This window comes from Nyctereutes procyonoides, unplaced genomic scaffold, assembly GCF_905146905.1.
Source record: "Nyctereutes procyonoides isolate TBG_1078 unplaced genomic scaffold, NYPRO_anot_genome, whole genome shotgun sequence".
Lineage (NCBI taxonomy): Eukaryota > Metazoa > Chordata > Mammalia > Carnivora > Canidae > Nyctereutes > Nyctereutes procyonoides.
Genome location: NW_026575125.1, coordinates 17,859,511 through 17,881,360, shown reverse-complemented (window position 1 = coordinate 17,881,360; position 21,850 = coordinate 17,859,511). Strand labels below are relative to the sequence as shown.

At 43.5% G+C, this 21,850-nt stretch overlaps 1 protein-coding gene across 2 annotated transcripts in view; it reads right to left on the bottom strand.

Moving 5' to 3' along the window:
• PHEX (phosphate regulating endopeptidase X-linked) overlaps positions 1 to 16,781 on the bottom strand; it is a 201,981-nt gene extending 185,200 nt beyond the window's left edge. For both annotated transcript variants that reach the window (XM_055338552.1, XM_055338553.1), the window contains exons 1-3: positions 16,664 to 16,781; positions 11,219 to 11,287; positions 3,022 to 3,183 (exon numbers count right to left, since the gene is read on the bottom strand). In XM_055338552.1, coding sequence (XP_055194527.1) covers positions 3,022 to 3,183; positions 11,219 to 11,287; positions 16,664 to 16,781 — 349 coding nt within the window. The remainder of the gene's footprint in view (positions 1 to 3,021; positions 3,184 to 11,218; positions 11,288 to 16,663) is intronic.
• Positions 16,782 to 21,850: the final 5,069 nt, after the last annotated feature.

The following is a 21,850-nucleotide window of genomic DNA, read 5'->3' as shown; positions in this document are numbered from 1 at the left end:
ACTGCTTCATTAGCATTATTTCTAGGGGTGAATTTAGGAGCAACTTTCTTCTTACTTTTTCTATTTAATTTTTGTTCCTTTTTACTTTCCCAAATGAGCTTAAAAGTAAAATTTTTCATTTTTAAAAGAAGCAAGCAAACAAAAAACCCACGTGCGGCTCTCAACAATTGAGTTTTATTTCTACAAAGTCTTTTTTTTTTTAATATTTTTTTTAATTTTTATTTATTTATGATAGGCACACAGTGAGAGAGAGAGAGAGAAGAGGCAGAGACACAGGCAGAGGGAGAAGCAGGCTCCATGCACCGGGAGCCCGACGTGGGATTCGATCCCGGGTCTCCAGGATCGCGCCCTGGGCCAAAGGCAGGCGCCAAACCGCTGCGCCACCCAGGGATCCCTATTTCTACAAAGTCTTAAAGATCTCATACACAGTAACCTCCTCAAAGAAAAAAAAAAAACACAAAAAATAAAAAAAGTAAAAAAAGTAAAAAAAAAAAAAAAAAAACCACATCAGTACTGATTTTGATTTTTACGTTAAGACACCCCTAGGAAGGGCTTTAAATTATTCTAGTTGCTTCATGCCCTGAAGATAGAAATCTCCTGGCTCTGACTAAAATGTAAGAAGCACCCATCTGCAAATCTTAGCTTTTTCTTACCTTTCAGTGACATTTCTGTGTACGTAATTGTGTGTATGCACACACATGCACCTGTGCACACATCTCTCTGTCTAGGAAGAAAAGACAAAGGAGGGAAACAGGAAACAGGCCAGAATGGTAGATGAAGGACCAACGTGAATTAATATCATACAGGGAAATACTTATTAGTAAATTCTTTTCTCAACAGGTCTTATCATTCTATAGTACGGGAGCCTCACCTGCTGGGTTAGGGGAAAACTGACCTTATTACAAATTCTCTTCTTCTAATTTATGAAACTTTTAAGTCTTCCCAAAAAATTTAAGTCCATACAATTTATATTGGGAAAAGCTGTGAAGCTTAAGTACATTTTTCCTTACAACTGACAACAGGTTTCTAATTACTGCACCAATAGGTACAGTTGTTAAAACATATATAAATTGATACATTTAATTTTCATGCACTTAAAATCTTGGGAAAATGGAGATGGAGTAGAAGGAAAATTGATGATTCTTCTAACTTCTCAGAATTTCTTTCTGGAGTTCAAAAGTCTCAAATATCCAAAACACCCCAAAAAATCCAATGGTGGAAGGGAGAAAACATACCTTGTTCACTTCACATTTGATCTGAAAGTTTCTTATAAGGAATATCTTTTTAAAAAGCTCTAGATCATGGGATCCCTGGGTGGCACAGCGGTTTGGCTCCTGCCTTTGGCCCAGGGCACGATCCTGTAGACCCGGGATCGAATCCCACGTCGGGCTCCCGGTGCGTGGAGCCTGCTTCTCCCTCTGCCTGTGTCTCTGCCTGCCTCTCTCTCTCTCTCTCTCTCTGACTATCATAAGTAAGTAAGTAAGTAAGTAAGTAAATAAATAAATAAATAAAATAAAAAGCTCTAGATCCTATTATTTTACACACTGGATGAAAAAGAAAAGCTCTAGATGGTTTAGTTAAGCAAACGCAATGCTTTAAATGTCAGGCTATGGCACCGGACTACCTCACACCAGTAGAGCAAGAAGCTTCTTGCGCTAGAATAGTGCTTCTCCCTGGCCAGAGATGTCCTCACCCCCGTGCCCAGCCCTATGACTATGTTACCCTATAGGGCAAAAGGTACCTTGCGGTGAGATTCAGTTAAGGATCTTGAGGAAGAGTCATTCTGTCACAGAGCAGGGCCCGCTCTACATAAGTAGAAGAGCCTTTTCATAAAAGAAAGAGAGAAAATATGTGATGAGGGAAGTCAGAGGTCAGCTTGAAGAGAGATCTGAAGATGCTCCAGTGCTAGCTTAGAAGATGTATAAGGGGCCAAGGAATGAATGAAGGTGGCTTGCACCTTCAGGGGCATGTATTCTCCCCATCAAGCCTCCAGAAGCCCTGCCAACTCATTTAGACTCTTAACCTCCTAGAATTGTAGAATGATAAATTTGCATTGTTTAAAATCACAAAATAGGGGCACCTGGCTGGTTCAGTGGTCGAGCGTCTACCTTCAGCTCGGATTGTGACCCCAGGGTCCTGGGATTGAGTCCCGTATCAGGCTCCCCTCTGCCTGTGTCTCTGCCTCTCTCTTAAATGAATGTATAAAAATAAAATTGAAAAAAAAATAAAAATAAAACCAATAAATAAATAAATAAATAAATAAATAAATAGATATTCTCTCTAGGTGTCATGTGTTTTTTTCTATCAAAAATGGAAAAAAAAAAACCTATTTTTGCCTTCTAAAAAAGTTCCCTTATCTAGCCTTACAATCTCCCTGCTTCCATCCTAAAGTGCCTTCCACCAGTAAAAAATATCTAATGCAAACAGAAGTGCCTCTGGTAAGACTTTCCAATTTCTGAAGTGTGCACACACACATGTACATATGTATGTACACATATGTGAGTACGTGTGTGAGCCTGTCATTACTACAGAGGCCATGGGAGAAAAGAAAGTTCCCCCAGAGCCAAGTCAGAAGTTAACAGGAACAATATGACAAATACAAGGTCATCCAAAGTTCTCAAAAGACGATGAGGTGTTAAGTATGTTTTGTAGGCATGAAAATCCAGGACACAAATAAGCAAGTGATGAAGTTTGCTCTGAACACAACAAATAAGTATATTGATAGAAAATAACTTTCATTAACTATTCCTTTGCTCCCAATCTCAAGGAAATGCTAGTTATCCTTCAGCAGAACTTATTATTAGCTAATACAAATATAATAAGGCCTCTGCGAGGCTTGTGTTGGAGCTCTGGGAGACTGAAATCCCACAATTTTCCTTTCAATCTTCCATTTTTAAAAAATCTTGGAAATGAATTTAGGACAGTTAAAGTAAGCAGGCATGCTTCAAATCCAAAACTGTGTTTTTCTTGTCAAGTACTGCTCTCTATAAAGTGCGTCACCAAACCCCAGTAGAAACTTACCCTTCAACTTGAGGTCAACGTTATGTCTCAGCCAAGGGTAAACTCCATAGCTTGGCATATCTTCAGGAATCGGGTTATTGTTTATCCAGCCATCACAAGCAAACCGGAAGAAATTATCACAAGGGTCCACAGAGAAATTTACCTTACTCAAGATGGCAGCAGCTATTTAAAAAGAAAATCATAGGATTAATGACAAGCACTGAACACCATGTACTGTTCTCTTCCAAATTAAACAACCATTTCCTATCAACCAGCTCCCAAGCCTTGGCTTTTACTTTTCCTCTCAAATTACTCCCTGAATCAGCTTCACTATATTAAATTACTGCATTCAGATTGAGCGGGTAAAAGCTTGGTGGTATTAGTGTTAATGGTTTTTGCAGGCCTGCCCCTGACATCTGCGCGGCGTGGGATAGGAATACAAATGGAGTCTATGGTAAATTGTCTGCAAAGATGCGTGTGACATTTCCTTCCATCCCTCTCATCCCTCTGCAAGGTGACTTTGCGACTCATCCCATCTAGTGATAGGATCCATTCTCCCTGCCTTGAATCTGGGTTGGCCTTGCGACTTGCTGTGACCAACAGAATATAGCGGAGTAACTTTTCTTGAGTTTCAAAACTAGGCCTTAAGAGGACCTTACACCTTCCATATTAACTCCCTGTGAATGAAGCTCTAAGACAGCCCTTTGAAGAAGCCTCCTGGAGGAGGTGAGGCCCCGTGGAAAATAACCCAGTCGGCACCAACCGCCAGACATGTGACTGTAGCCATCATGGACCTTCCAGGCCAGATGACCCTCTTGCTGAATGCAGCTGTATGAATGAGCCTAGGCAAGAGCAGCAGAGAAACCCCCCCAGTGAACTCACAGAATCAGAAGAAATAATAAATCACTTGTTTCAAGACTCTAAGGTTTGGGGGTAGTTTGTTCTGCAGCAAAATCTGAGTGAAACTGAGGCCCATAGGTCATATTGAAATATTTAAAAGGTATATTTATAATATATTTCCATAAAAACCTCAAAAGCCAGGTATGAATTCCTGAGCCCTTGGATATTCAGTGTAGCTCTCAGAGGAATGAACCCCTGGAGGAGACCTCCCCACGGGCCCTACAGGGAGGTTCAGGGCTCTTTAGCAGGGAATTCTGGGTTGTAAAAGCATAGGGCTGCTGACCTGGCCCCTGGATTAGGGGAGCACATGGCCAGAGGAGAGCAAAGTGGAGCATTCTAAATGAGGGCTCAGGGCAGGGGCCCCTCTCACCCAGGCCTCAGGGCAGAACTGAGTACATGTTTAAATTAACAGAAAGACACAAACGACTGATTTGCCATTTCTTCCTCTTTCATAAGCACACACATGATTACACATGAAACACAGTCAACGAGGAAGTTTGTGCATACTGAAAGACGTATCTATGAGCTTTAAAATAAATCTTTCATTGAAAAATGAGAAGGTTCTTGGAGCACCTGGGTGGCTCAGTCAGTTGAGTATCTGACTTCAGCTCAGGTCATGATCTCAGGATCCTGGGATTGAGCTCCGCATTGGGCTACACGCTCAGGGGGGAGTCTGCTTGTCCCTTTCCCTCTGTCTCTCACCCTGCTTGTGCTCACTTATGTTCTCTCTCTCTTTTTTTAAAGATTTATTTATTTATTCATGAGAGATGGAAAGAGGCAGAGACACAGGCAGAGGGAGAAGCAGGCTCCACGCAGGGAGCCCGATGTGGGACTCGATCCCAGGTCTCCAGGATCATGCCCTGGGCTGAAGGCAGATGCTAAACCACTGAGCTACCCAGGGATCCCCTCACTTATGTTCTCTTGCACCCGCAGTCTATCTCCCAAATAATATAATCTTTGAAAAATGGAAAGATTCCAAAATTCCAAATACTGAACTCCAACTCTCTTTCAACTGTCGTATCACTGCTGGCTACCACTCTAACAAAAAGATATGCACTAAAAAAAAAAAGGCAGCCAGGATTTTAATGACATTGGAAAAAAGACATTCTGAGTAATTTTCACACTTTAATTAATGCCAGAATATATTTATTTGAAGTAATGAAAACCCAATGAGTTTTCAGCTAAATATGAAGGAATTGCCCAAATAAAAGAAGTACAATCTGCATATATTTATATATGCTGATTATCAGTTTGGTTACGTGTGTCCTCCAGGTTTAAAACTAAGGCTAGATATTTTTCTAGCCTAGATTTGCTATGAAAATTTTCAACAGCTTTTTGTCCTTGATAAAGTGAATAATAGAGAAATATCTTAGTTTCTATAGGACTTCAAAATCTCCAGCACTTTCCCCCACCCAAAAAAAAATCAAAGCAAAAAAAACTAGTTGAGAGGGGCACCTGGGTGGCTCAGTAGGTTAAGGATCCAACTCCTGATTTCAGCTCAGGTCATGATCTCAGGGTCAGGAGATCGAGCCCCACGTCAGGCTCCGCGCTTAGTGTGAAGCCTGCTTCAGGTTCTTTCTCTTCCCACCCCCCACTTGTGCTCTCTCTCTCTAAAAAATAAAATAAAAAACTAGTTTTTGAAGTTTGATAAATTTAAAACTGGCTTAATATTTTCATCTTTGTGAATTACGTCAATGGTCTCCAATTACATTTTTACTTGCTGCTACTATTTTATCATCAGTATTAGCTAGGACAAATGCAAATAAGCTAGGACATACAAAACCTTTATTTCAGTTTATATTTATAATTATTCTGTCTGTGTGGCCACAGCACAAATCTGCTATGTGACACCCCAGGGGCAATGATTATACAAGTCTCAGTGCCACACAATATTTACAGTCACAGAAAAGAACCCTCACACACATTTTTATTCACTTAAGCACATTGTTTTCTGGCCACCTTCCCAAACTTCTCCCAGGCCCCCAACCTAAAATGTATCCTCTCTATCTCCTCAGTATTCTTGCAGGTACCTACAAAATTGCAAGATCAGCTCTGACCTCAGCCTTGACATAGAGTGGGGAAATACATCACTCACACAGAATTTGGAAGTCAGCCCACTGAGTGGGAAAACTCTAGTTTCAACCTCCCCATTCATCATTCATCATTCACAGCTGGGCACAGAGCTGCACTTTCTGTAGGGGAACTGAGACTTCAAATTGCAAGGGACCATAGTTGTCAAGACACCACAACTCCTTTCCCCCTGCTTAGTTCCATGGAGAAAACTCAAAGAGGCTTGTTTTAATAAAGAAAAATGATGATCAAAGAAAACTATGAAAGGTCAGATTATGTGTTCTCTCAAGTTACTGCACATAAGGTAAGTGGTTATGGGGTCTCCTACTAGTGTTTATATAGAGGTGGAGGCACCACACCCCATGTACCAGACTGAGTTCTTAAGTTCAATCAGGGCTCTAAGGATAAGGTGGTGGTAATAGTAACATTATTGAGGATTCCGTCTGTGCCAGGAATCATGGTAAGCCCTTTTCAGAAAGTACAGCATTATCTGGAGCCAGACCACCTGGGTTTAAATGCCGGGAACACCATGCAAACGCTATGTAACCTTGGACAGGTTACTTAACCTCTCAGTTTCCTCATCTGTAAAAAGGGATAACTGTACCCCCACAAGATCTTCATGAGAATTAAATGAGTCAATACATGCGAAGTGTTTAGAACAGTGTCAGGCACATTGACAAATAAATACAGTTGCCAGATAAAATACAGAATGCCTACTGAAATTCAAATTTCAGATCACTGATGGCTTTTATAGTTTAAGTATGTACCCAGCATTGCAGGGGACACAGACACAAAAACAGCAGTTGTTGTCTATCTGCAATTCAAATTTAACTGAGCATCCTGAACATTGTGTATGTAGTTAAAGTGGCAACCAAGCATACAACTTTTTGCTATTACAATTCCACAAATACTTATCTGAAACTCCTGAGTTGCGAGATTTTTCAGAGCTCATAGGTTTTCAGATAGTAGAAAGCTAATACAGTGCATATACCACAGATGATATACTACCTCCAGCAATGTCTGGAGTGGCACTCCCGAAGCAAGCACATTAATAATTCCAGAAGAAACGTATGCGCAACAGTCTCACATGAGGTAGAATCTAGCTTTGCCATCACAGGAATTGAAATCAGGTCCAGTCTTGCCAACTGACAGGATGTTTTCTGGGTCTGGGGTTAAGAACCCCACACTGTGGACTTGGATTAGTACCACAACAAGCACCCTTATTTTTTTCTATTCTCACATCTCATATGCTAAGTAAAAACGGTGCTCCCGCTTCACAGATGGCAACAGGAGGCTCAGGATGGTTGTTTCACTGACCCAGGACCATGTGGCTTTTGAGTGGCCAGATCAGGCTTCAAACTGGAGTCAGCCCGGGTGCCCTTACCCGGGATTAGCATGTCCTTTCCTCGTTGTAACCCTTCTCCACCTCTTACTTTGAAAGAGGAACTAGGAGGAAACAGGGGGAAACAGAGCTACAGAGAGGAGGAGTCTGACAAAGGGGTGGCACCTGCTCGGAAGCGCTCCAGGACGCAAACGCTTCTACCTTCTGAATTCCTACCCCGCACGCCCACTCACACACGCGGCCCCATGCACGCACCCACGCACGCACACACCCACGCACGCACATATCCCACAGGCCTACTCACACACGCGGCCCCATGCACTCACCCACGCACGCACGCACCGACGCACGCACCCATGCACGCACACACGCACCCACGCACGCATGCATGCACATATCCCGCAGGCCCACTCACACACGCGGCCCCATGCATGCACGCACGCACCCACGCACACACATATCCCACAGGCCCACTCATACACGCGGCCCCATGCACGCACGCACGCACCTACGCACGCACACACATACTGCCACAGGCCCACTCATACACGCGGCCCCATGCACGCACGCACATACCGCACAGGCCCACTCACACACGCGGCCCCATGCACGCACGTTACGCACGCACGCACGCACACACCCACGCACGCACGCATGCACATATCCCACAGGCCCTCTCATACACGCGGCCCCATGCACGCACGCACGCACACACACATATACCCCACACTCTCCCCCCGCCACCTCCCTGTGCACGCAGGCGCGCGCGCGGCTCCCTCACCTTTGCGCTGCTTCTCATTTGAGACCTTCCCGGGGACACGTTTCTGCACTGTGTACCTAACAGCTGCTCTGCAGGCCCCTAAGCACCGTGAGGCTCATGTTACACTAAAGAGGCTGAATCCTTGGTGAGCCTTTCGTCACAGAAACAGAAAAAAAATCAGTATTTTTTTTCAATATTAGAAAGCCATTCACCAATGTGAAAATAAAAAACCTGGCAGCGAGGCAAAACACACTAGCTGGCAGGAGGCGACATTATCAAATGGCATTCTGTAAGTCTTACTCTTGCATTATTGATTTGTAATAAAGAGACAAAACTCGTATAATAAGTGGCTCTCCATACAAAAAGTTGCCCAAACTGAAACTGCAAATTTTTTAGTTCAAAAGTCTCAATTTCACACACCTGCAAGGACTCAACCTCAGCAAAATCACAAGGTGACATGAAGTCTAAAACATGACCTCTGACAGCCCCACCGGGTGCCCCACTCTACTTCAGGTCATCTTCTTTCCACGGGGAAACTCGAGGGCAGCTGCTCAAGCTGGAAACAGGGAAGGGTGCGGGAATCCCCGAATCGTCCTCACCCTTCCCGGGATGAGATGGAGAAGCTGAAAGGGTCGTCTAGTCACCAGACACTAGTAGGTCTATTGTTAGAAGAAAGCAAGACAGGGGATCCCTGGGTGGCTCAGCGGTTTAGCATCTGCCTTCAGCCCAGGGCATGATCCTGGAGACCTGGGATCGAGTCCCACGTCGGGCTCCCGGTGCATGGAGCCTGCTTCTCCCTCTGCCTGTGTCTCTGCCTCTCTCTCTCTCTCTCTGTGACTATCATAAGTAAATAAATTAAAAAAAGAAAGAAAGCAAGCAAGACAGGACCGAGGCCAAAGAGTTAAGTGGCTCTGCCTCATCACACCAAAGCACTGATGCACAGCAACGGACATGAACCTGAAGCCCAGCCTCGTAGCTAACTCAGGACGTGACCTTGGGCAAGTTATTTAGCTTCCAGAAGCCTCCATATCCTCATCTGTAGTTGGGCCTGGGGAGAGCACTGACATCATGGGGTTCTTAGGAAGATTTTATGAGACGACACATGTAAATCACTTAACGTAATGCCTGGGTAAAAATTATATCTTGACCACTTAGAAATAGGACCAAAAAAATGAGGGAATTGTCTAATCCATTACCTTTGTATTAGGCCTCTGGATTTAAAAGCTCTTTCACCTGAGTCTTTTCAATCTCAGCAGCTGCCATTGCCAAAAATCTAAGCATCACTCTTGATTCTCTGCTTTTTCTCACAACCCACATCAAATCCTTCGGCAACGCTCTGGCTCCTAAACCCTCTACACCCTGCCTTTCCATCTCTAGAATTCAAGAAAGCATCGCGTCTCATTTGGCTCACCAAAATAACCTCCTGCCTTCTTTGCAACTTGCTCCCTATGGTCTCTTCTCCGCTCAAAAAGACTCGTGAGCCTAGGTCTCCACAGAGAGATCTTTTTAAATGCTAATAAGATCATGTCTCTGTCTTTACTGAAACCTTCCAGAAGCTTTGGAACACACTTAGGAAAAACCCACCCTCGCTGGCACCTAGCTTCCCCACTAACCCTCATCACATGTGCTCTGCCCCTTACCCAGTAAGCTCTTCGGCTCTGGGACCTTTGCCCCAGCTCTTCCCCATATCTGGAAAGCCCTTTCCTTGATCTTCACAAAACACATCCCTTCTCATCATTCAGGGTCATTTCAGCATCATTTCCTCAGACTGTTCTTTTCTTTTTTTAAGATTTTATTTATTTATTCATGAGAAACAGAGAGGCAGAGACATAGGCAGAGGGAGAAACAGGCTCCCCACAAGAAGCCTGATGCGGGATTTGATCCCAGATCCCGGGATCAAGCCATGAGCCAAAGGCAGATGCTCAAACACTGAGCCACCCAGGCGTCCCTTCCTCAGACTTTTCAATCTAGCCATCCTGTCACTTGCTATCACATTATTCTACTTGAATATTTTAATTTTCTGCATAACATTACCACCAGCCGATATTTTTATTCCAAATTGATCACCTTGTGTTTAGTGAGAGTCTTTACTTCCCCTACCTGGTCATTCAACTTCACTGCTGAGTCGGTGCCTGACTTGGAATAAATATTTGGCAAATTAATTCATTAAACCCTTACGGACGGGACGCCTGGGTGGCTCAGCAGTTGAGCATCTGCCCTCGGCCCAGGGCGTGATCCTGGCGTCCTGGAATCGAGTCCCACGTCAGGCTCCCTGCATGGAGCCTGCTTCTCCCTCTGCCTGTGTCTCTGCCTCTCTCTCTCTCTCTCTCTCTCTCTCTCTCTCTCTCTCTCTCTCTCTCTCTCTATGTCTCTCATGAATAAATAAATAAAATCTTTAAAAAATAATAAAATAAAATAAACCCTTAAGCCCGAAAGTGAAAGGGCCATGTGTTTAACTAATCCTTACGACTTTCCCCTTGGAAAATACGCTATTTTTAAGCCCACTTAAAGAATGGGAAGGGGGCTGCAATCTGGGTCTGCAAATCTAGGCCTTAACCCTATTTCCTTATAGAGGGAATATAATAACTCTGCCAAAACCGACGCAACTTTCAACACTCATATTAACTGTGGAGTACCCACTGATACATGGTCACCTCAAGAAAAGTTTGACTTGGAAGGACCCAGAGTGATTTCAGGTGACAGTGGAGGCAGGGATTTAGAGGATCCTTGCTCAGATGCAGACAGGTCGAACCTATGGACCAAAGGATACAGAGAGACTCCTTAGGGTAAATAGGGACCCATATCCAGCTGAGGCCCTAGGAAGGCTGCCGGTCTCTCTGTTCGAGTCTTAAGAAAAAGTCATTTGGCTTCCCAAGCCCCTCCCGATTTCCTTATGATGACTTGGAATACCGCACAGCTGTTTTGTTTTTTGGGTTTGTTTTTTTTTTCAAGGAAGAAGAAAACAGGAAACCTACACTCCACAACTTCACACTGAGACTGGAAGGTAAACTTAAAATTTCATCAAAATTGCATTTTGTACTTGGTAAACCTCAAGCAAACAGAATACTAAAAATACCACCTGTTTTCCCTTCCTCTCCCCAAGGTACCATAATGATAACTTGACACAGGATGGAAAACGGACTTACCAGCTTCAATGCATTCTGGCTTCAGGCAGTACTCCTGTTTAGCTTGGAGACTTAAGAAACCTTGACTCACTGAAAAAACAAACCAAAATAAAGAAATGACTGGCTTGTAGCAGACCACCATCAGGTAACCCACAGTCAGGCACATATGCTAGACATTTGGTATCAGTTCATCCTTCTCAGCATTGACACGTTCAAAAATCCGGTTGCCTCAGTGCCACGGAACCAGACCGGTCACAAGCTAAGCACCTTGGCGAGACTCGGCTGCTCTGAAATTCAGTTCTCTAGAATATAAGAGGAGTGTGTGCAATCAGACCGTTCTTCTCAGAGTGGGGTGCCCAGATACCAGGAGCAGCATCCCCTGGCAGCTCTATAGAAATACAAATTATTGGGGTGCCTGGGTGGCTCAGCCGGTTAAGCGTCTGCCTTTGGCTCAGGTCATGGTCCTAGGGTCCTGGGATGGAGTCTCGCATCAGGGTCCCTGCTCAGCAGGGAGTCTGCTTCTCCCTCTGCCTCTGTTCCTGATTTCTCTCTTTCTCTCTCTCTCACTCTCTCTCTCTCTCTCTCATAAATAAATAAAATCTTTAAGAAAAAAAAAAGGAAGACAAATTACTGAGCCCTATTGCTGACCTGAATCAGAAAGTCTGGGGGTGGGGCCCAGACATCTGCATTTTTGCAAGCTCTCCAGGTGATTCTGATGCACAAATTTGAGAGCCACTGGGCTAGATGATCTCTAAAGTCTCTTCCATCTCCAATTATCTATGATTTAAATCTCATAATTTCACTCTTTTTGTTTACAACTATGTTCTTGTTTTAGAGATGGGGGGCGTGGGGAAAGAACCTTACAACTATGTCATTTGGAGCAAATCCAGGCCGGAAAGAGAAAAAATAGCATGTGTGGTAGCATTTAAAGTTCTGAATCTTATCTAAACCATCCATAGATGTGGGGGGGAGTACACTCTATATTACTCAGTCATCTAGCAAGAGAGTCATGATTTGCCCTATACCTCACATACTCTCCTCCCACCGAGCTCAGCCTAGCTACCAGACAGATGCAGCTTGTGGACCAAGCTTCCAACTACTTCCTCCAGAACAAAACAAAACAAAAACTCTGCAAGATGGAATTAGCTTTTCACCAATGGCTTAATTTTCCCCATCTGGCTGGCAATATTATCTAAATGGATTTCTGCAGAAGTACAGAAGGGTGCCCTATTTGTAAACTCCAGGCAGCACCTGGGCATTAGCAGATGTGAGTTTAGATTTCAAAAATATTTTTTTTTTTGGTAACCAAGGAAGTTAAGGGAAATTCATTATTGCTGTACTCTGTGAGCAGAAATAAGGAATCATTTGGAGATCCGGCTGTGGAGAGATGGATGGTGGGGGGTGAAGGGGAGCCAAGGCCTTCTGTGGCATCCTCAGCTGAGAAGCAGAAGCATGGTGATACCTATATTTCTGCTAGAGATGGAAGACCTGTACATCTCTTGCCAGTGTGGTGATCTGTATTCTAGATTCACCCATATTCTGAGAGGAGCCTGCTTTTTCTTTGTTCTTTTCTCTGCAGCCATCCTCCTAACAACCTTTTTGCTTTGTTACATTACAGATACAAGAAAATTGCCTATGGAACATCTCAGGTCTATTTTTAAGAAAAGAAGTATCTTAGGGACACATGGGTGGCTCAGTCTGTTGGGCGTCGGACTCTTGATTTCAGATCGGGTTGTGATCTTGGAGTCGTGGGATCAAGCCCTGCATTGGGCTCCATGCTCACTGGGGAGTCTGCTTCTCTCCCTCTCTCTGCCCACCACCTCCCCAGCGCTCTCTCTCTTTCTCTTCCTCTAAAGTGAATAAATAAATCTTTTAGAAAAGGAAAAAAAAGAATGATCTTAGCATAAAGATGTGTTTTGATTTCTTTAAAGAGCAAAGAAATATTAGATAAAAATATAAATGTGCAGCATAAACATTAGTATGGAATATTTCATTCCGTGATGGAACCATGGGGGACATATTCCCTTCAGTCTACCTCTATAGGTTTACCAAAAGGTCTTTAATGAGCCTGTGTTATTTTTTATAATGGAAAAATAAACTTTATTATAAATAATACTGTTATGATTCTGGACAGTACCATCTTGATACTAGCTTTATTTTATTCTTTTAAAAAGCTAATAAAATGGGTAATTTAAAGGGTAATTGCTTTCATGGAAAAGAATTCTTGACCCAACCCTCTAAGGAAGCAGAACTAGATATCTTTATCTGAATGTGAGTAAAAAGGAGGTTTAAATTAAATTAATTGGGATGCAGACAGACCTAACCCCTCAAGGAAAAGCAGTATGTCCATGGGGGGATTAAGATCCCACAAATAAATAAGAATCAACAAGCCCAGATAATGTGAAGGTGAGGGTGAATGAAAGTGGGACAACAAAGAGAATATTTTTTTTATTTTTATTTATTTATGATAGTCACACAGAGAGAGAGAGAGAGAGGCAGAGACACAGGCAGAGGGAGAAGCAGGCTCCATGCACCGGGAGCCCGACGTGGGATTCGATCCCGGGTCTCCAGGATCACGCCCTGGGCCAAAGGCAGGCGCCAAACCGCTGCACCACCCAGGGATCCCAAGAGAATATTTTTAATATAAAAAAAGAAAATGTTACCTTTTACTGGTTAGGTGCTTTAAAAAAAAAAAAAACCTTAAGGAGCAGTTTGGTTTCTCATTTTAGACTTTTCTATAACCAGTAAAAATGACTTCAGAATGCAGTGGAGTCACCCACAGTTCAACAGCCTGAGAATGACCATATAGTGGGGGTTAGCAAACTATGGCTCATGGGCCAAGTCCAGGCTACTGCTGGTTTCTGTACAGACCGTGAGCTAAAAATGATTTTTATATTTTTTTAGTGGTTGGAAAAAATCACGAGAAGAATAATATTTTGTAAAAATGATCTGAAATTCAAATTTCAGTGTTCATAAATCAAATTATATCCGAATATAGTCATGCCTATTTGTGTACATATTTGTCTGTGGTTACTTTCTGGCTACAACAGAGTCAGGTAGCACCAACAGAGACTGTAGGGCTCAGATAGCTGAAAATGTTTACTATCTGGCCCTTTACAGAAAAAGTTTGCCAACTATTACATTTGAGAAATAGACTCTGGGGGGTGGGGAGGAGGAGGAGGAGAAGAAAGGACACGTTAAAATAAACTGGTTATAGGCGTATGGTTATACCTGCCATTTTCACTTCTAGTTTTCTAGCTTCTCTGAGACCACCCCAAGGCTAGTGGCAGTCGCTCTTACTGTAGAAGGACTAAGGTTTAGGAAGGAGATTAGCCCAGAGCCTTGTATACAAAGGGGTAAGGAGGGATGCTAGAAATTGCAGGCATGTGCCTCAATTTGGACAGATGGAAAAATATCAACCAGGAAGTGCCTTGAAGAGAAGAGGACTTAACCAGAATATTGTCACAAAGGGCATTGCCTTGCAGGTGCCTGGAGATTTTCAGACCAGGACTTCACTGAGTGCAGGGTGGAGGTGAGTAGCAGAGTCAGGGGGGCTGAGCAGGGAAGAAGGGCGGTGGGAAGGAAGTCTGAAATGGTGCAGAGATGTTTGACAAAAACCTACAAAAGAATGTGCATGTATCTTAAAGCAAACATCCCCGAATATCTATACATCCAAGTGGACGTGGTCAGCTAGAGCGAGGCTTCTCAGATTTTAATTTGCTAATGAATCACCTGGGGATCTTATGAAAATTCAGATTCTGAATCCATATGTCTTGGGAGGGAAGCTCAAGCTCCCAAGTGGTACTGATGCTGCCAGTCCACAGACGGCACAGAGCAGTGAAGGTGTAGAGAGGCCACACTTCTATTCTCGAACACCAAGAGAACTCCTCTTAGAAATCTGCAGTAAGAGCCAGGTTATTGGGCACACTACAGTTATTTTTTCCTGCTTGACACAGGCCCCCTTACCCATAGCATTGCTTGGCTTCATGAATTTTACTGTGCTCTAAAAACTTTAGAGCTGAGTTCCAAAGAATCATCTCCTCGCCAGGAACAAAGATGTGCTGCCACTGAGGACATTCCAACCAAGATGTAACAGCCTCAGAATCTAGTAGTTCTTAAACGGTGGAATTTCAAAATGCTTTGAGCAGCAGTAACATCATTAAAACGATGTTTATTTTTACATAAACAGTCATCATTTGGATTTTTAAGTTTGGGAGTGTTTGCAAAACCCCAATAGTCTAACTTTGTACTCACTTCCCACATAGTATGTAGTTCCTTGGCATGCCCATATCTTTGAATTTCAGGATAGGACACATGTCTGAACCCCAAGTGCTGAGAAATCTCAGAAAAGTTTCTGAGAGCCCCAGGTTCAGTTGCAGGAGTAGGACGTTTCGCTGTACCAGAAAACAATAAATCTAATTTCCTAACTCTGCAGCCACAGAAAACATGGAAAGATGGTTTACCGGTTTTAGCAGAGTTTTCAACCACACAACCCCAACTCTTTTAAAGTTTAATCACTGGTTTTCCTTTGCCAAAATAAACATGGCCTCTTGCAACCTGTACATGCCAGAGAATGTTTCCAGACTTGCTACCCTTCAGATAGCACCTAAAATCGCCTAAGTATAGGGCTGGTTCCTATATAGCTTTCAAGCTAATGAAATAGTAGGGGCTGTATGAGGAAAATACAAAGGATAAGAATCAAGGATTCAAATGCCTACAGTTTTAGAACATCCGTCTCCATCTCCCCTTTCCAGGATATTTCAATCGTATTCACAGAATATGCTTTTCATCATATATACTCTCTGGGTACATCATTCTCACCAAGAGTCATTAAAATCATTGAATCACAATACCCTTCAAACGTTTGGAAGGAAGACCTCTGTTTTCCTTCATATTAATTTTTAAATCTAGAAAGGCAAAGTTAAAATTTCATCCCACTGAGTCATTGGATGAGAAAGCCATTGAGGAATACCATTAAGATGCATGTTTAAAGACTACTTTGTAGTTTTTAAGTTAAATTTCATGGTTCATTCAGGCAAACAGTAACAAAAGTCAAATGGAAAAAAAATTCCAGCGTGGTTTTGATCACAATGTGAAGCCTTTCCTCACAAAATAAAGGAAAGTATCTGCCTATGAATTCACAAACACTCATTCTGCTAAATGTAAAATGTAATGCATAAAAAAGACATTTGCCCAGTGCAACCGAATCTTCCAGCCACTGGAAGCCACCTTATACCCATTTGGCATCCTGGACTATACATTGGGTGCTTGCGTGCATTTATTTATTCGGCTTCCTCAAGAAAAGTCTCCTTTGCCTTTTGCATATTTAATAGTAGCTAAGGATATGCCACCTACTAACCCAGGCAAACAGCCCTCCACCTGCATCCCGACCAGGTTTGCCAGAGCAAGTCCCAAGGAAACTTAACTGCACTTGCCCTGTTCCCTGGCCTCCAGCGCCCCACTTACCTAGAAAGAGGATCATGCCCAGCACCAGGGTGCCACCAATGAACACAGCCAGGGCGATTCGCGTGCCTCTATTGGCTGTCTTCCCAGTCTCCGTGCTGCTCCCCATTTCTGCCTCCATCAGGAGGGACGTAGAGGCCACGCGAAGAGAAAGTCACTTTTTGTGGTTTGGTGGCTGGTCTCAAGAGTCTGTTAGGCGTTGACATCCAAGGTTCTCTTGCTCTTCTACTACTAGACAGCTTCAAAAATCCCGTCAGGAAATCTTCCCTTGCCACTCTTTCTCAAATATTTCTTCACAAATGAAATAAAAGAAACCCAAAATATTGGTTGCCTTGGCTTTCCCCCTGACCAGACAAAACAAACAGTGGTTGCTTTATCTTGGTGCTCTCCCCCCCCCCAGCAAAGTCCCTCTCAACCGATTATTTGGCAGGCTCTTCTCTCAGGCGTTCTGAGTGTACATGTTTTACTATGCTGCTGAACAGATGTTTTAGCTATTTAAATGTATAGTCACTTAGGGAGGAAAAAAACAATTGTCTTTATCAAAACTGGATTCTCATCAAACTCCCCCAAACCACTTTAAGGTCTCGATGAATCACGCAATTCTTTTGCAATAATCATTCTGCTTCCCTGAACTGTCTCCATCAAAGATATTGTTTCTGCGTGCAAGTCCCTTTTTAAAGCCCTCTACGAGTTCCTGGGATATCCTGGAGCATTTTATTTTAAGAACTTTGTGCATGACGGCATGTGCCAAAAATCAGAGTCCTAGTCCAGTGCAGTGCAAAGTAGCAATTAAGACAACCTACAGAGGCTGATGGTTTGGACTGGAACTTTTTTTAAGGAAAAGGAAAAAGCACTTCCTCTCTGCGGTGCTCAGAACTGTACAAAAGACCGGTGAGTGTTCAAATTACTATTAGCAACCACAGAAGATACGGTAAAAGATTTTTTTGCCCTGTGTCTTTTGATAGGAAGAGCCCTCGGGTATTTGGCCCTCCAGCCCCACCAAGGCCACCTTTGGTTAGTATGGTTTTGTGTTTACACAAAACGCCCATTTCAGTGGATTCTCTGGGATAAAATCAAAGGCGATTGGTTTCATTGGAAAGACTGAGTCGATGACTGGGTCTTTGATTTGTTTAATTGTGCTAACAATTTAAATTATGAAAATCTGCTTTATTCATGGGGAAAGGCAACCGAGAGTCCAGTGTTATGGATTTTATTACCCAATGAAATAGACAGCATTATTTCAGGTGCCTGAGTGGCTCAGTCGGTTGAGTGTCTGCCTTCAGCTCGGGTCGTGATCCTGGGGTCCTGGGATCAAGCCCCACATCAGGCTCCCTGTTCAGCAGGAAGCCTGCTTCTCCCTCTCCCTCTGCCTGCAGCCCCCTATTTATTCTTTCTCTCTCTCTCTCTCTCTCTCTCTCTCTCTCTGTCAAATAAATAAATAAAATATTTTTTAAAAATAGCATTAATTCACAACACAATTACTACTTACCTGTTTTTGTTTTGCTGGAGCTCATAGGACAGTGGGAATGGGGGTAGAGGTTTCGTGTGAAAACCAGTAGAGCATAGTTCTCATGCAAAACATGTGCCCGTGGCCCTGTGGGTCACACCGGAGCTCAACAGATGCCGTCGAGCCCAGGATAACATAGCCACCTGTTCATGGTGCTATCTGGCTGGTCTTGGTCAGGCCTTACATCCTCAGCATGGGTTTCTTCCAAAGTTTTAGACTTATTCCAAAACACACCTTACGTTCTGCTCATTTCATGTTGCCCCAAAGGCAGAAGAGCACAAGTTTTTGTCCAAATTGTGACATCATAGTGTACTTAGATATTATGTGCTCATTACCCGTTGATGTTATTTTGTTGTTGTTATTCTAGAACACATCTTAGCAGGCCTTTGGCTCCTAGCGTGGGGTTCTCCTGAGAGTTTTTAGATTTGACTCCATAGAACTGCTTAGACTGTGAACTCTATGAAGTCAGGAATCATGTCCATCGAGTTCAGCCCTACAGCCCCAGTATCTACAGTTCATGGCCCATAACAGTGAAGGGAGAAAATAAGAACAATGAGAATCGGATGAGTTAGGTCCAGGTACTCACTCTTTTATTAAAATACAGCTTTGGGAAACTCAGATGCTATTGTCTGGGGGGTCTTTTGGCTTCCTAATTCCTTCTAAATGTTCAAATGATAATGATATATCGCATAGGTATAGCACATCCATTTCCCATTTTAACCTCATGGCAAACTTACATGCTTGATAACAAAGGTATTTTTTTTTATCTCTGGTTTGCAGATGAGAACCCTGAGACCCAAGGACCAGCCTCAAGCAGCATAGCACACACAGGGAGGGGAAAGCGGGCAAGGGGATCAGTGCCAAACTCTGTATGTCTGCGGCTTGACAAAGCCCCCTGCGCACAAGGGAAAGGACATCCACCCAGGCAGGACGCCACTTCCTCCCACTTTGCTTTCTTCTCTGAATCTCTTCACACCATCCGGGTCCAAACTGACATGCACTGGTGGCTGCAGGTTGCCAGCTGCGGGGAGCCTTCATCCACCTTGGAATGGAGATTTCCCCAGGGGTGAGGGCAATGGAGACTTGCCCTGAAGCACCTATTCCTCACCTAACCTGAATTCATGCATGAATTCATTCCTGAACATTCAATTACAAACTGAAAAGCCATTAAACCAAAAAATACTTCCATTAATTGTAACAGGAAAATTATCACGCATTCCATCCCAAATGAAGAAACACAAAAGCAGATAGAATCAGGTATTAATTGAACAATGATAACAAATCTATAAAAGTAATAACTTTTGAGGTATTGAAAATAACTACAGTTATTCATGTAATGCGGTTTTATTTTACTCACCAAAGGAGTCCAGAAGACTCGAGAGCAGGTGGGGGATTGGTAGAAGAAAGGGTGCTGGTGAATCACCCATTAGAAGGTGCATTCTTCATTCTGTGCCATTTTCTGTATTAAGTTTTCAACATTTTGGGAGCTGTTGATTATCTTGCACTCAAACTGCGTTTAAAAATAAGTTTGTAGCACATCAGGGGCGCCTGGCTGGCTCAGTCAGTGAAGCGTGTGACTCTTGACCTCAGGGGTGTGGGTTCAGGCCCCATGCTGGGTGCAGAGATTACTTAAAAATAAAATCTTAAAAAAAAGAAGAAGAAGAAGAAAAGAAAAAAAAGTTGTAGCACAGAAAAAAATCAGAGCAAAATAAAGAAGTTCAAAGTAGAGAGAAATAATGAGTGCTTACAAGAGATAAAAGCAAGGGTCTGCAAACTCGGGCACATGGGCCAAATCCAGGCCATCACCTATTTTTGCAAATAAATGTTATTGGAACAAAGTCACCCCCACTCGTTTACATATTGTCTATGATTGCTTTTACGCTACAAGGTCAGAGCTGAGTAGTTCTGCGGCACAGATATGGCCCATGGAGCTCATTTAGTCTCTGGCCCTTTATAGAAATCCTGGACTAAAGAAGATGCTGCCTCTTATCCTCACCTACACAGCACACACACACACACACACACACACACACACACACACAGCAAAATGTTCACCTGCACTTGACCAGCTTCCCAAAATTGTTCTACTTGATGTTCTCTGAACACAGGCTGTTATGTCAGAGAAATTGGTCAATGTGTCTTTGTCCGAACTTGTAATATTAAAACTATGGCATATTACTTCGTGTGCTTTGGGGGTGAAGTGTCATTCTAGGATAAAAAAAGGGGGATGTAAAAAATGTTCTCGTTTGTCAAGAGCCATGAAAATTAGTTAACTGAAAAGTCACTATGCAGGTATGTCTACTGAATAATGTTTCAATTCAGAACCTCCAGGACTATTTTAAGCTTTAACGGCAATCAGTCAACAGAACCGACAGAAATTTCTTGAGCATTTCTTGGGGGTCTGGGCCTGTGCAAGGCCCTGAAAGGGCAAATGAAGAAGCCATGTAAGGGGCTCCCAATAGGTAAACCGGGCCAGTTATAAAAAATCCCTTGGGCAGCCTGGGTGGCTCAGTGGTTTAGCGCCGCCTTCAGCCCAGGGCCTGATCCTGGAGACCCGGGATCGAGTCCCACATCGGGCTCCCTGCATGGAGCCTGCTTCTCCCTCTGCCTGTGTCTCTGCCCTCTCTCTTTCTCTCTTTCTCTCTCTCTCTCTGTCTCTCATGAATAAATAAAATCTTTAAAAAATTAAAAATCCCAATGCCCTTGGCAACTTAGTTACAGAGCACTAAAGGCCTAGAAGTGTCCAGAAAAATAGTCATCCCTGAATGACAGGGGAAGATTTCCAGGAGGACCTGCAAGAATGGACAGCCGAGGGGAAAAAAAGGCTAAACCCCAGCCACCCTGGGACTCGCCTGAGCATTTACATCTCTCCCTGTAGGACTCACAGGTACAATTATTGATCCAGAGAGAAGGGAATCCTGCAACCTCGGCCCCACCTTGGTGGCCGGGATGTCAAGCCAAGCAGAGTCTATGTGCAGGGCGAGTGCATCTGCTCACAACTCGGATGTGCAGGGTCTTCTGTTTCAGGCAGTAAAATCCCATGTGAGCTACGGTTTCAGTGAGAAAGAAGGAAATGATTCAAAACTTGAAAAATGTGTTCATCCATCCCCTGGAAGGAGGAAGGAGGAAGGAGGGAGGGAGGAGAGGGAGAGGAGAGCTGAATGGCACCGGCTCAGAGCTGCACTACTGAAGGTTCAGGTCCCAGGCCTTCCACTGATGAGACTCATTATTTACATTATATCTGATCTTTTCCAACATCTTTCTTAGTTAAGTGTTCTGTCTCCTTTAACAGATGAGGAAACTGAAGTTTGAGGCTATTAAGCAATTTGCCCAGGGTCACACAGCAGGTATTTGTCTTAAGGCCTGAGAGGTTTCAAATGCCAGCCTCTTTCTCTGTGCCCTGTTACTTGATAAATTTGCTTATCTGCCTCAGGTGATTAGTGAAGGTAGGTACAGCATGTCAAAATGACACTTGAGACCTAGGGAAAGCGATAAACTATGCCTCCTCTAATTCTCTTGTTGAAAAGACTAATTAGCAGGTTTCATTTCCTTAACAGGAACAGCAGCCATCATCACATACAGGGGGGAAACCTTTTCTCGGTTGGGCATCAAGAGTAGCCATACACGAAATATCTTCCAGGGGCACCTGGGTGGCTCAGCAGTTGAGCGCCTGTCTTCAGCCC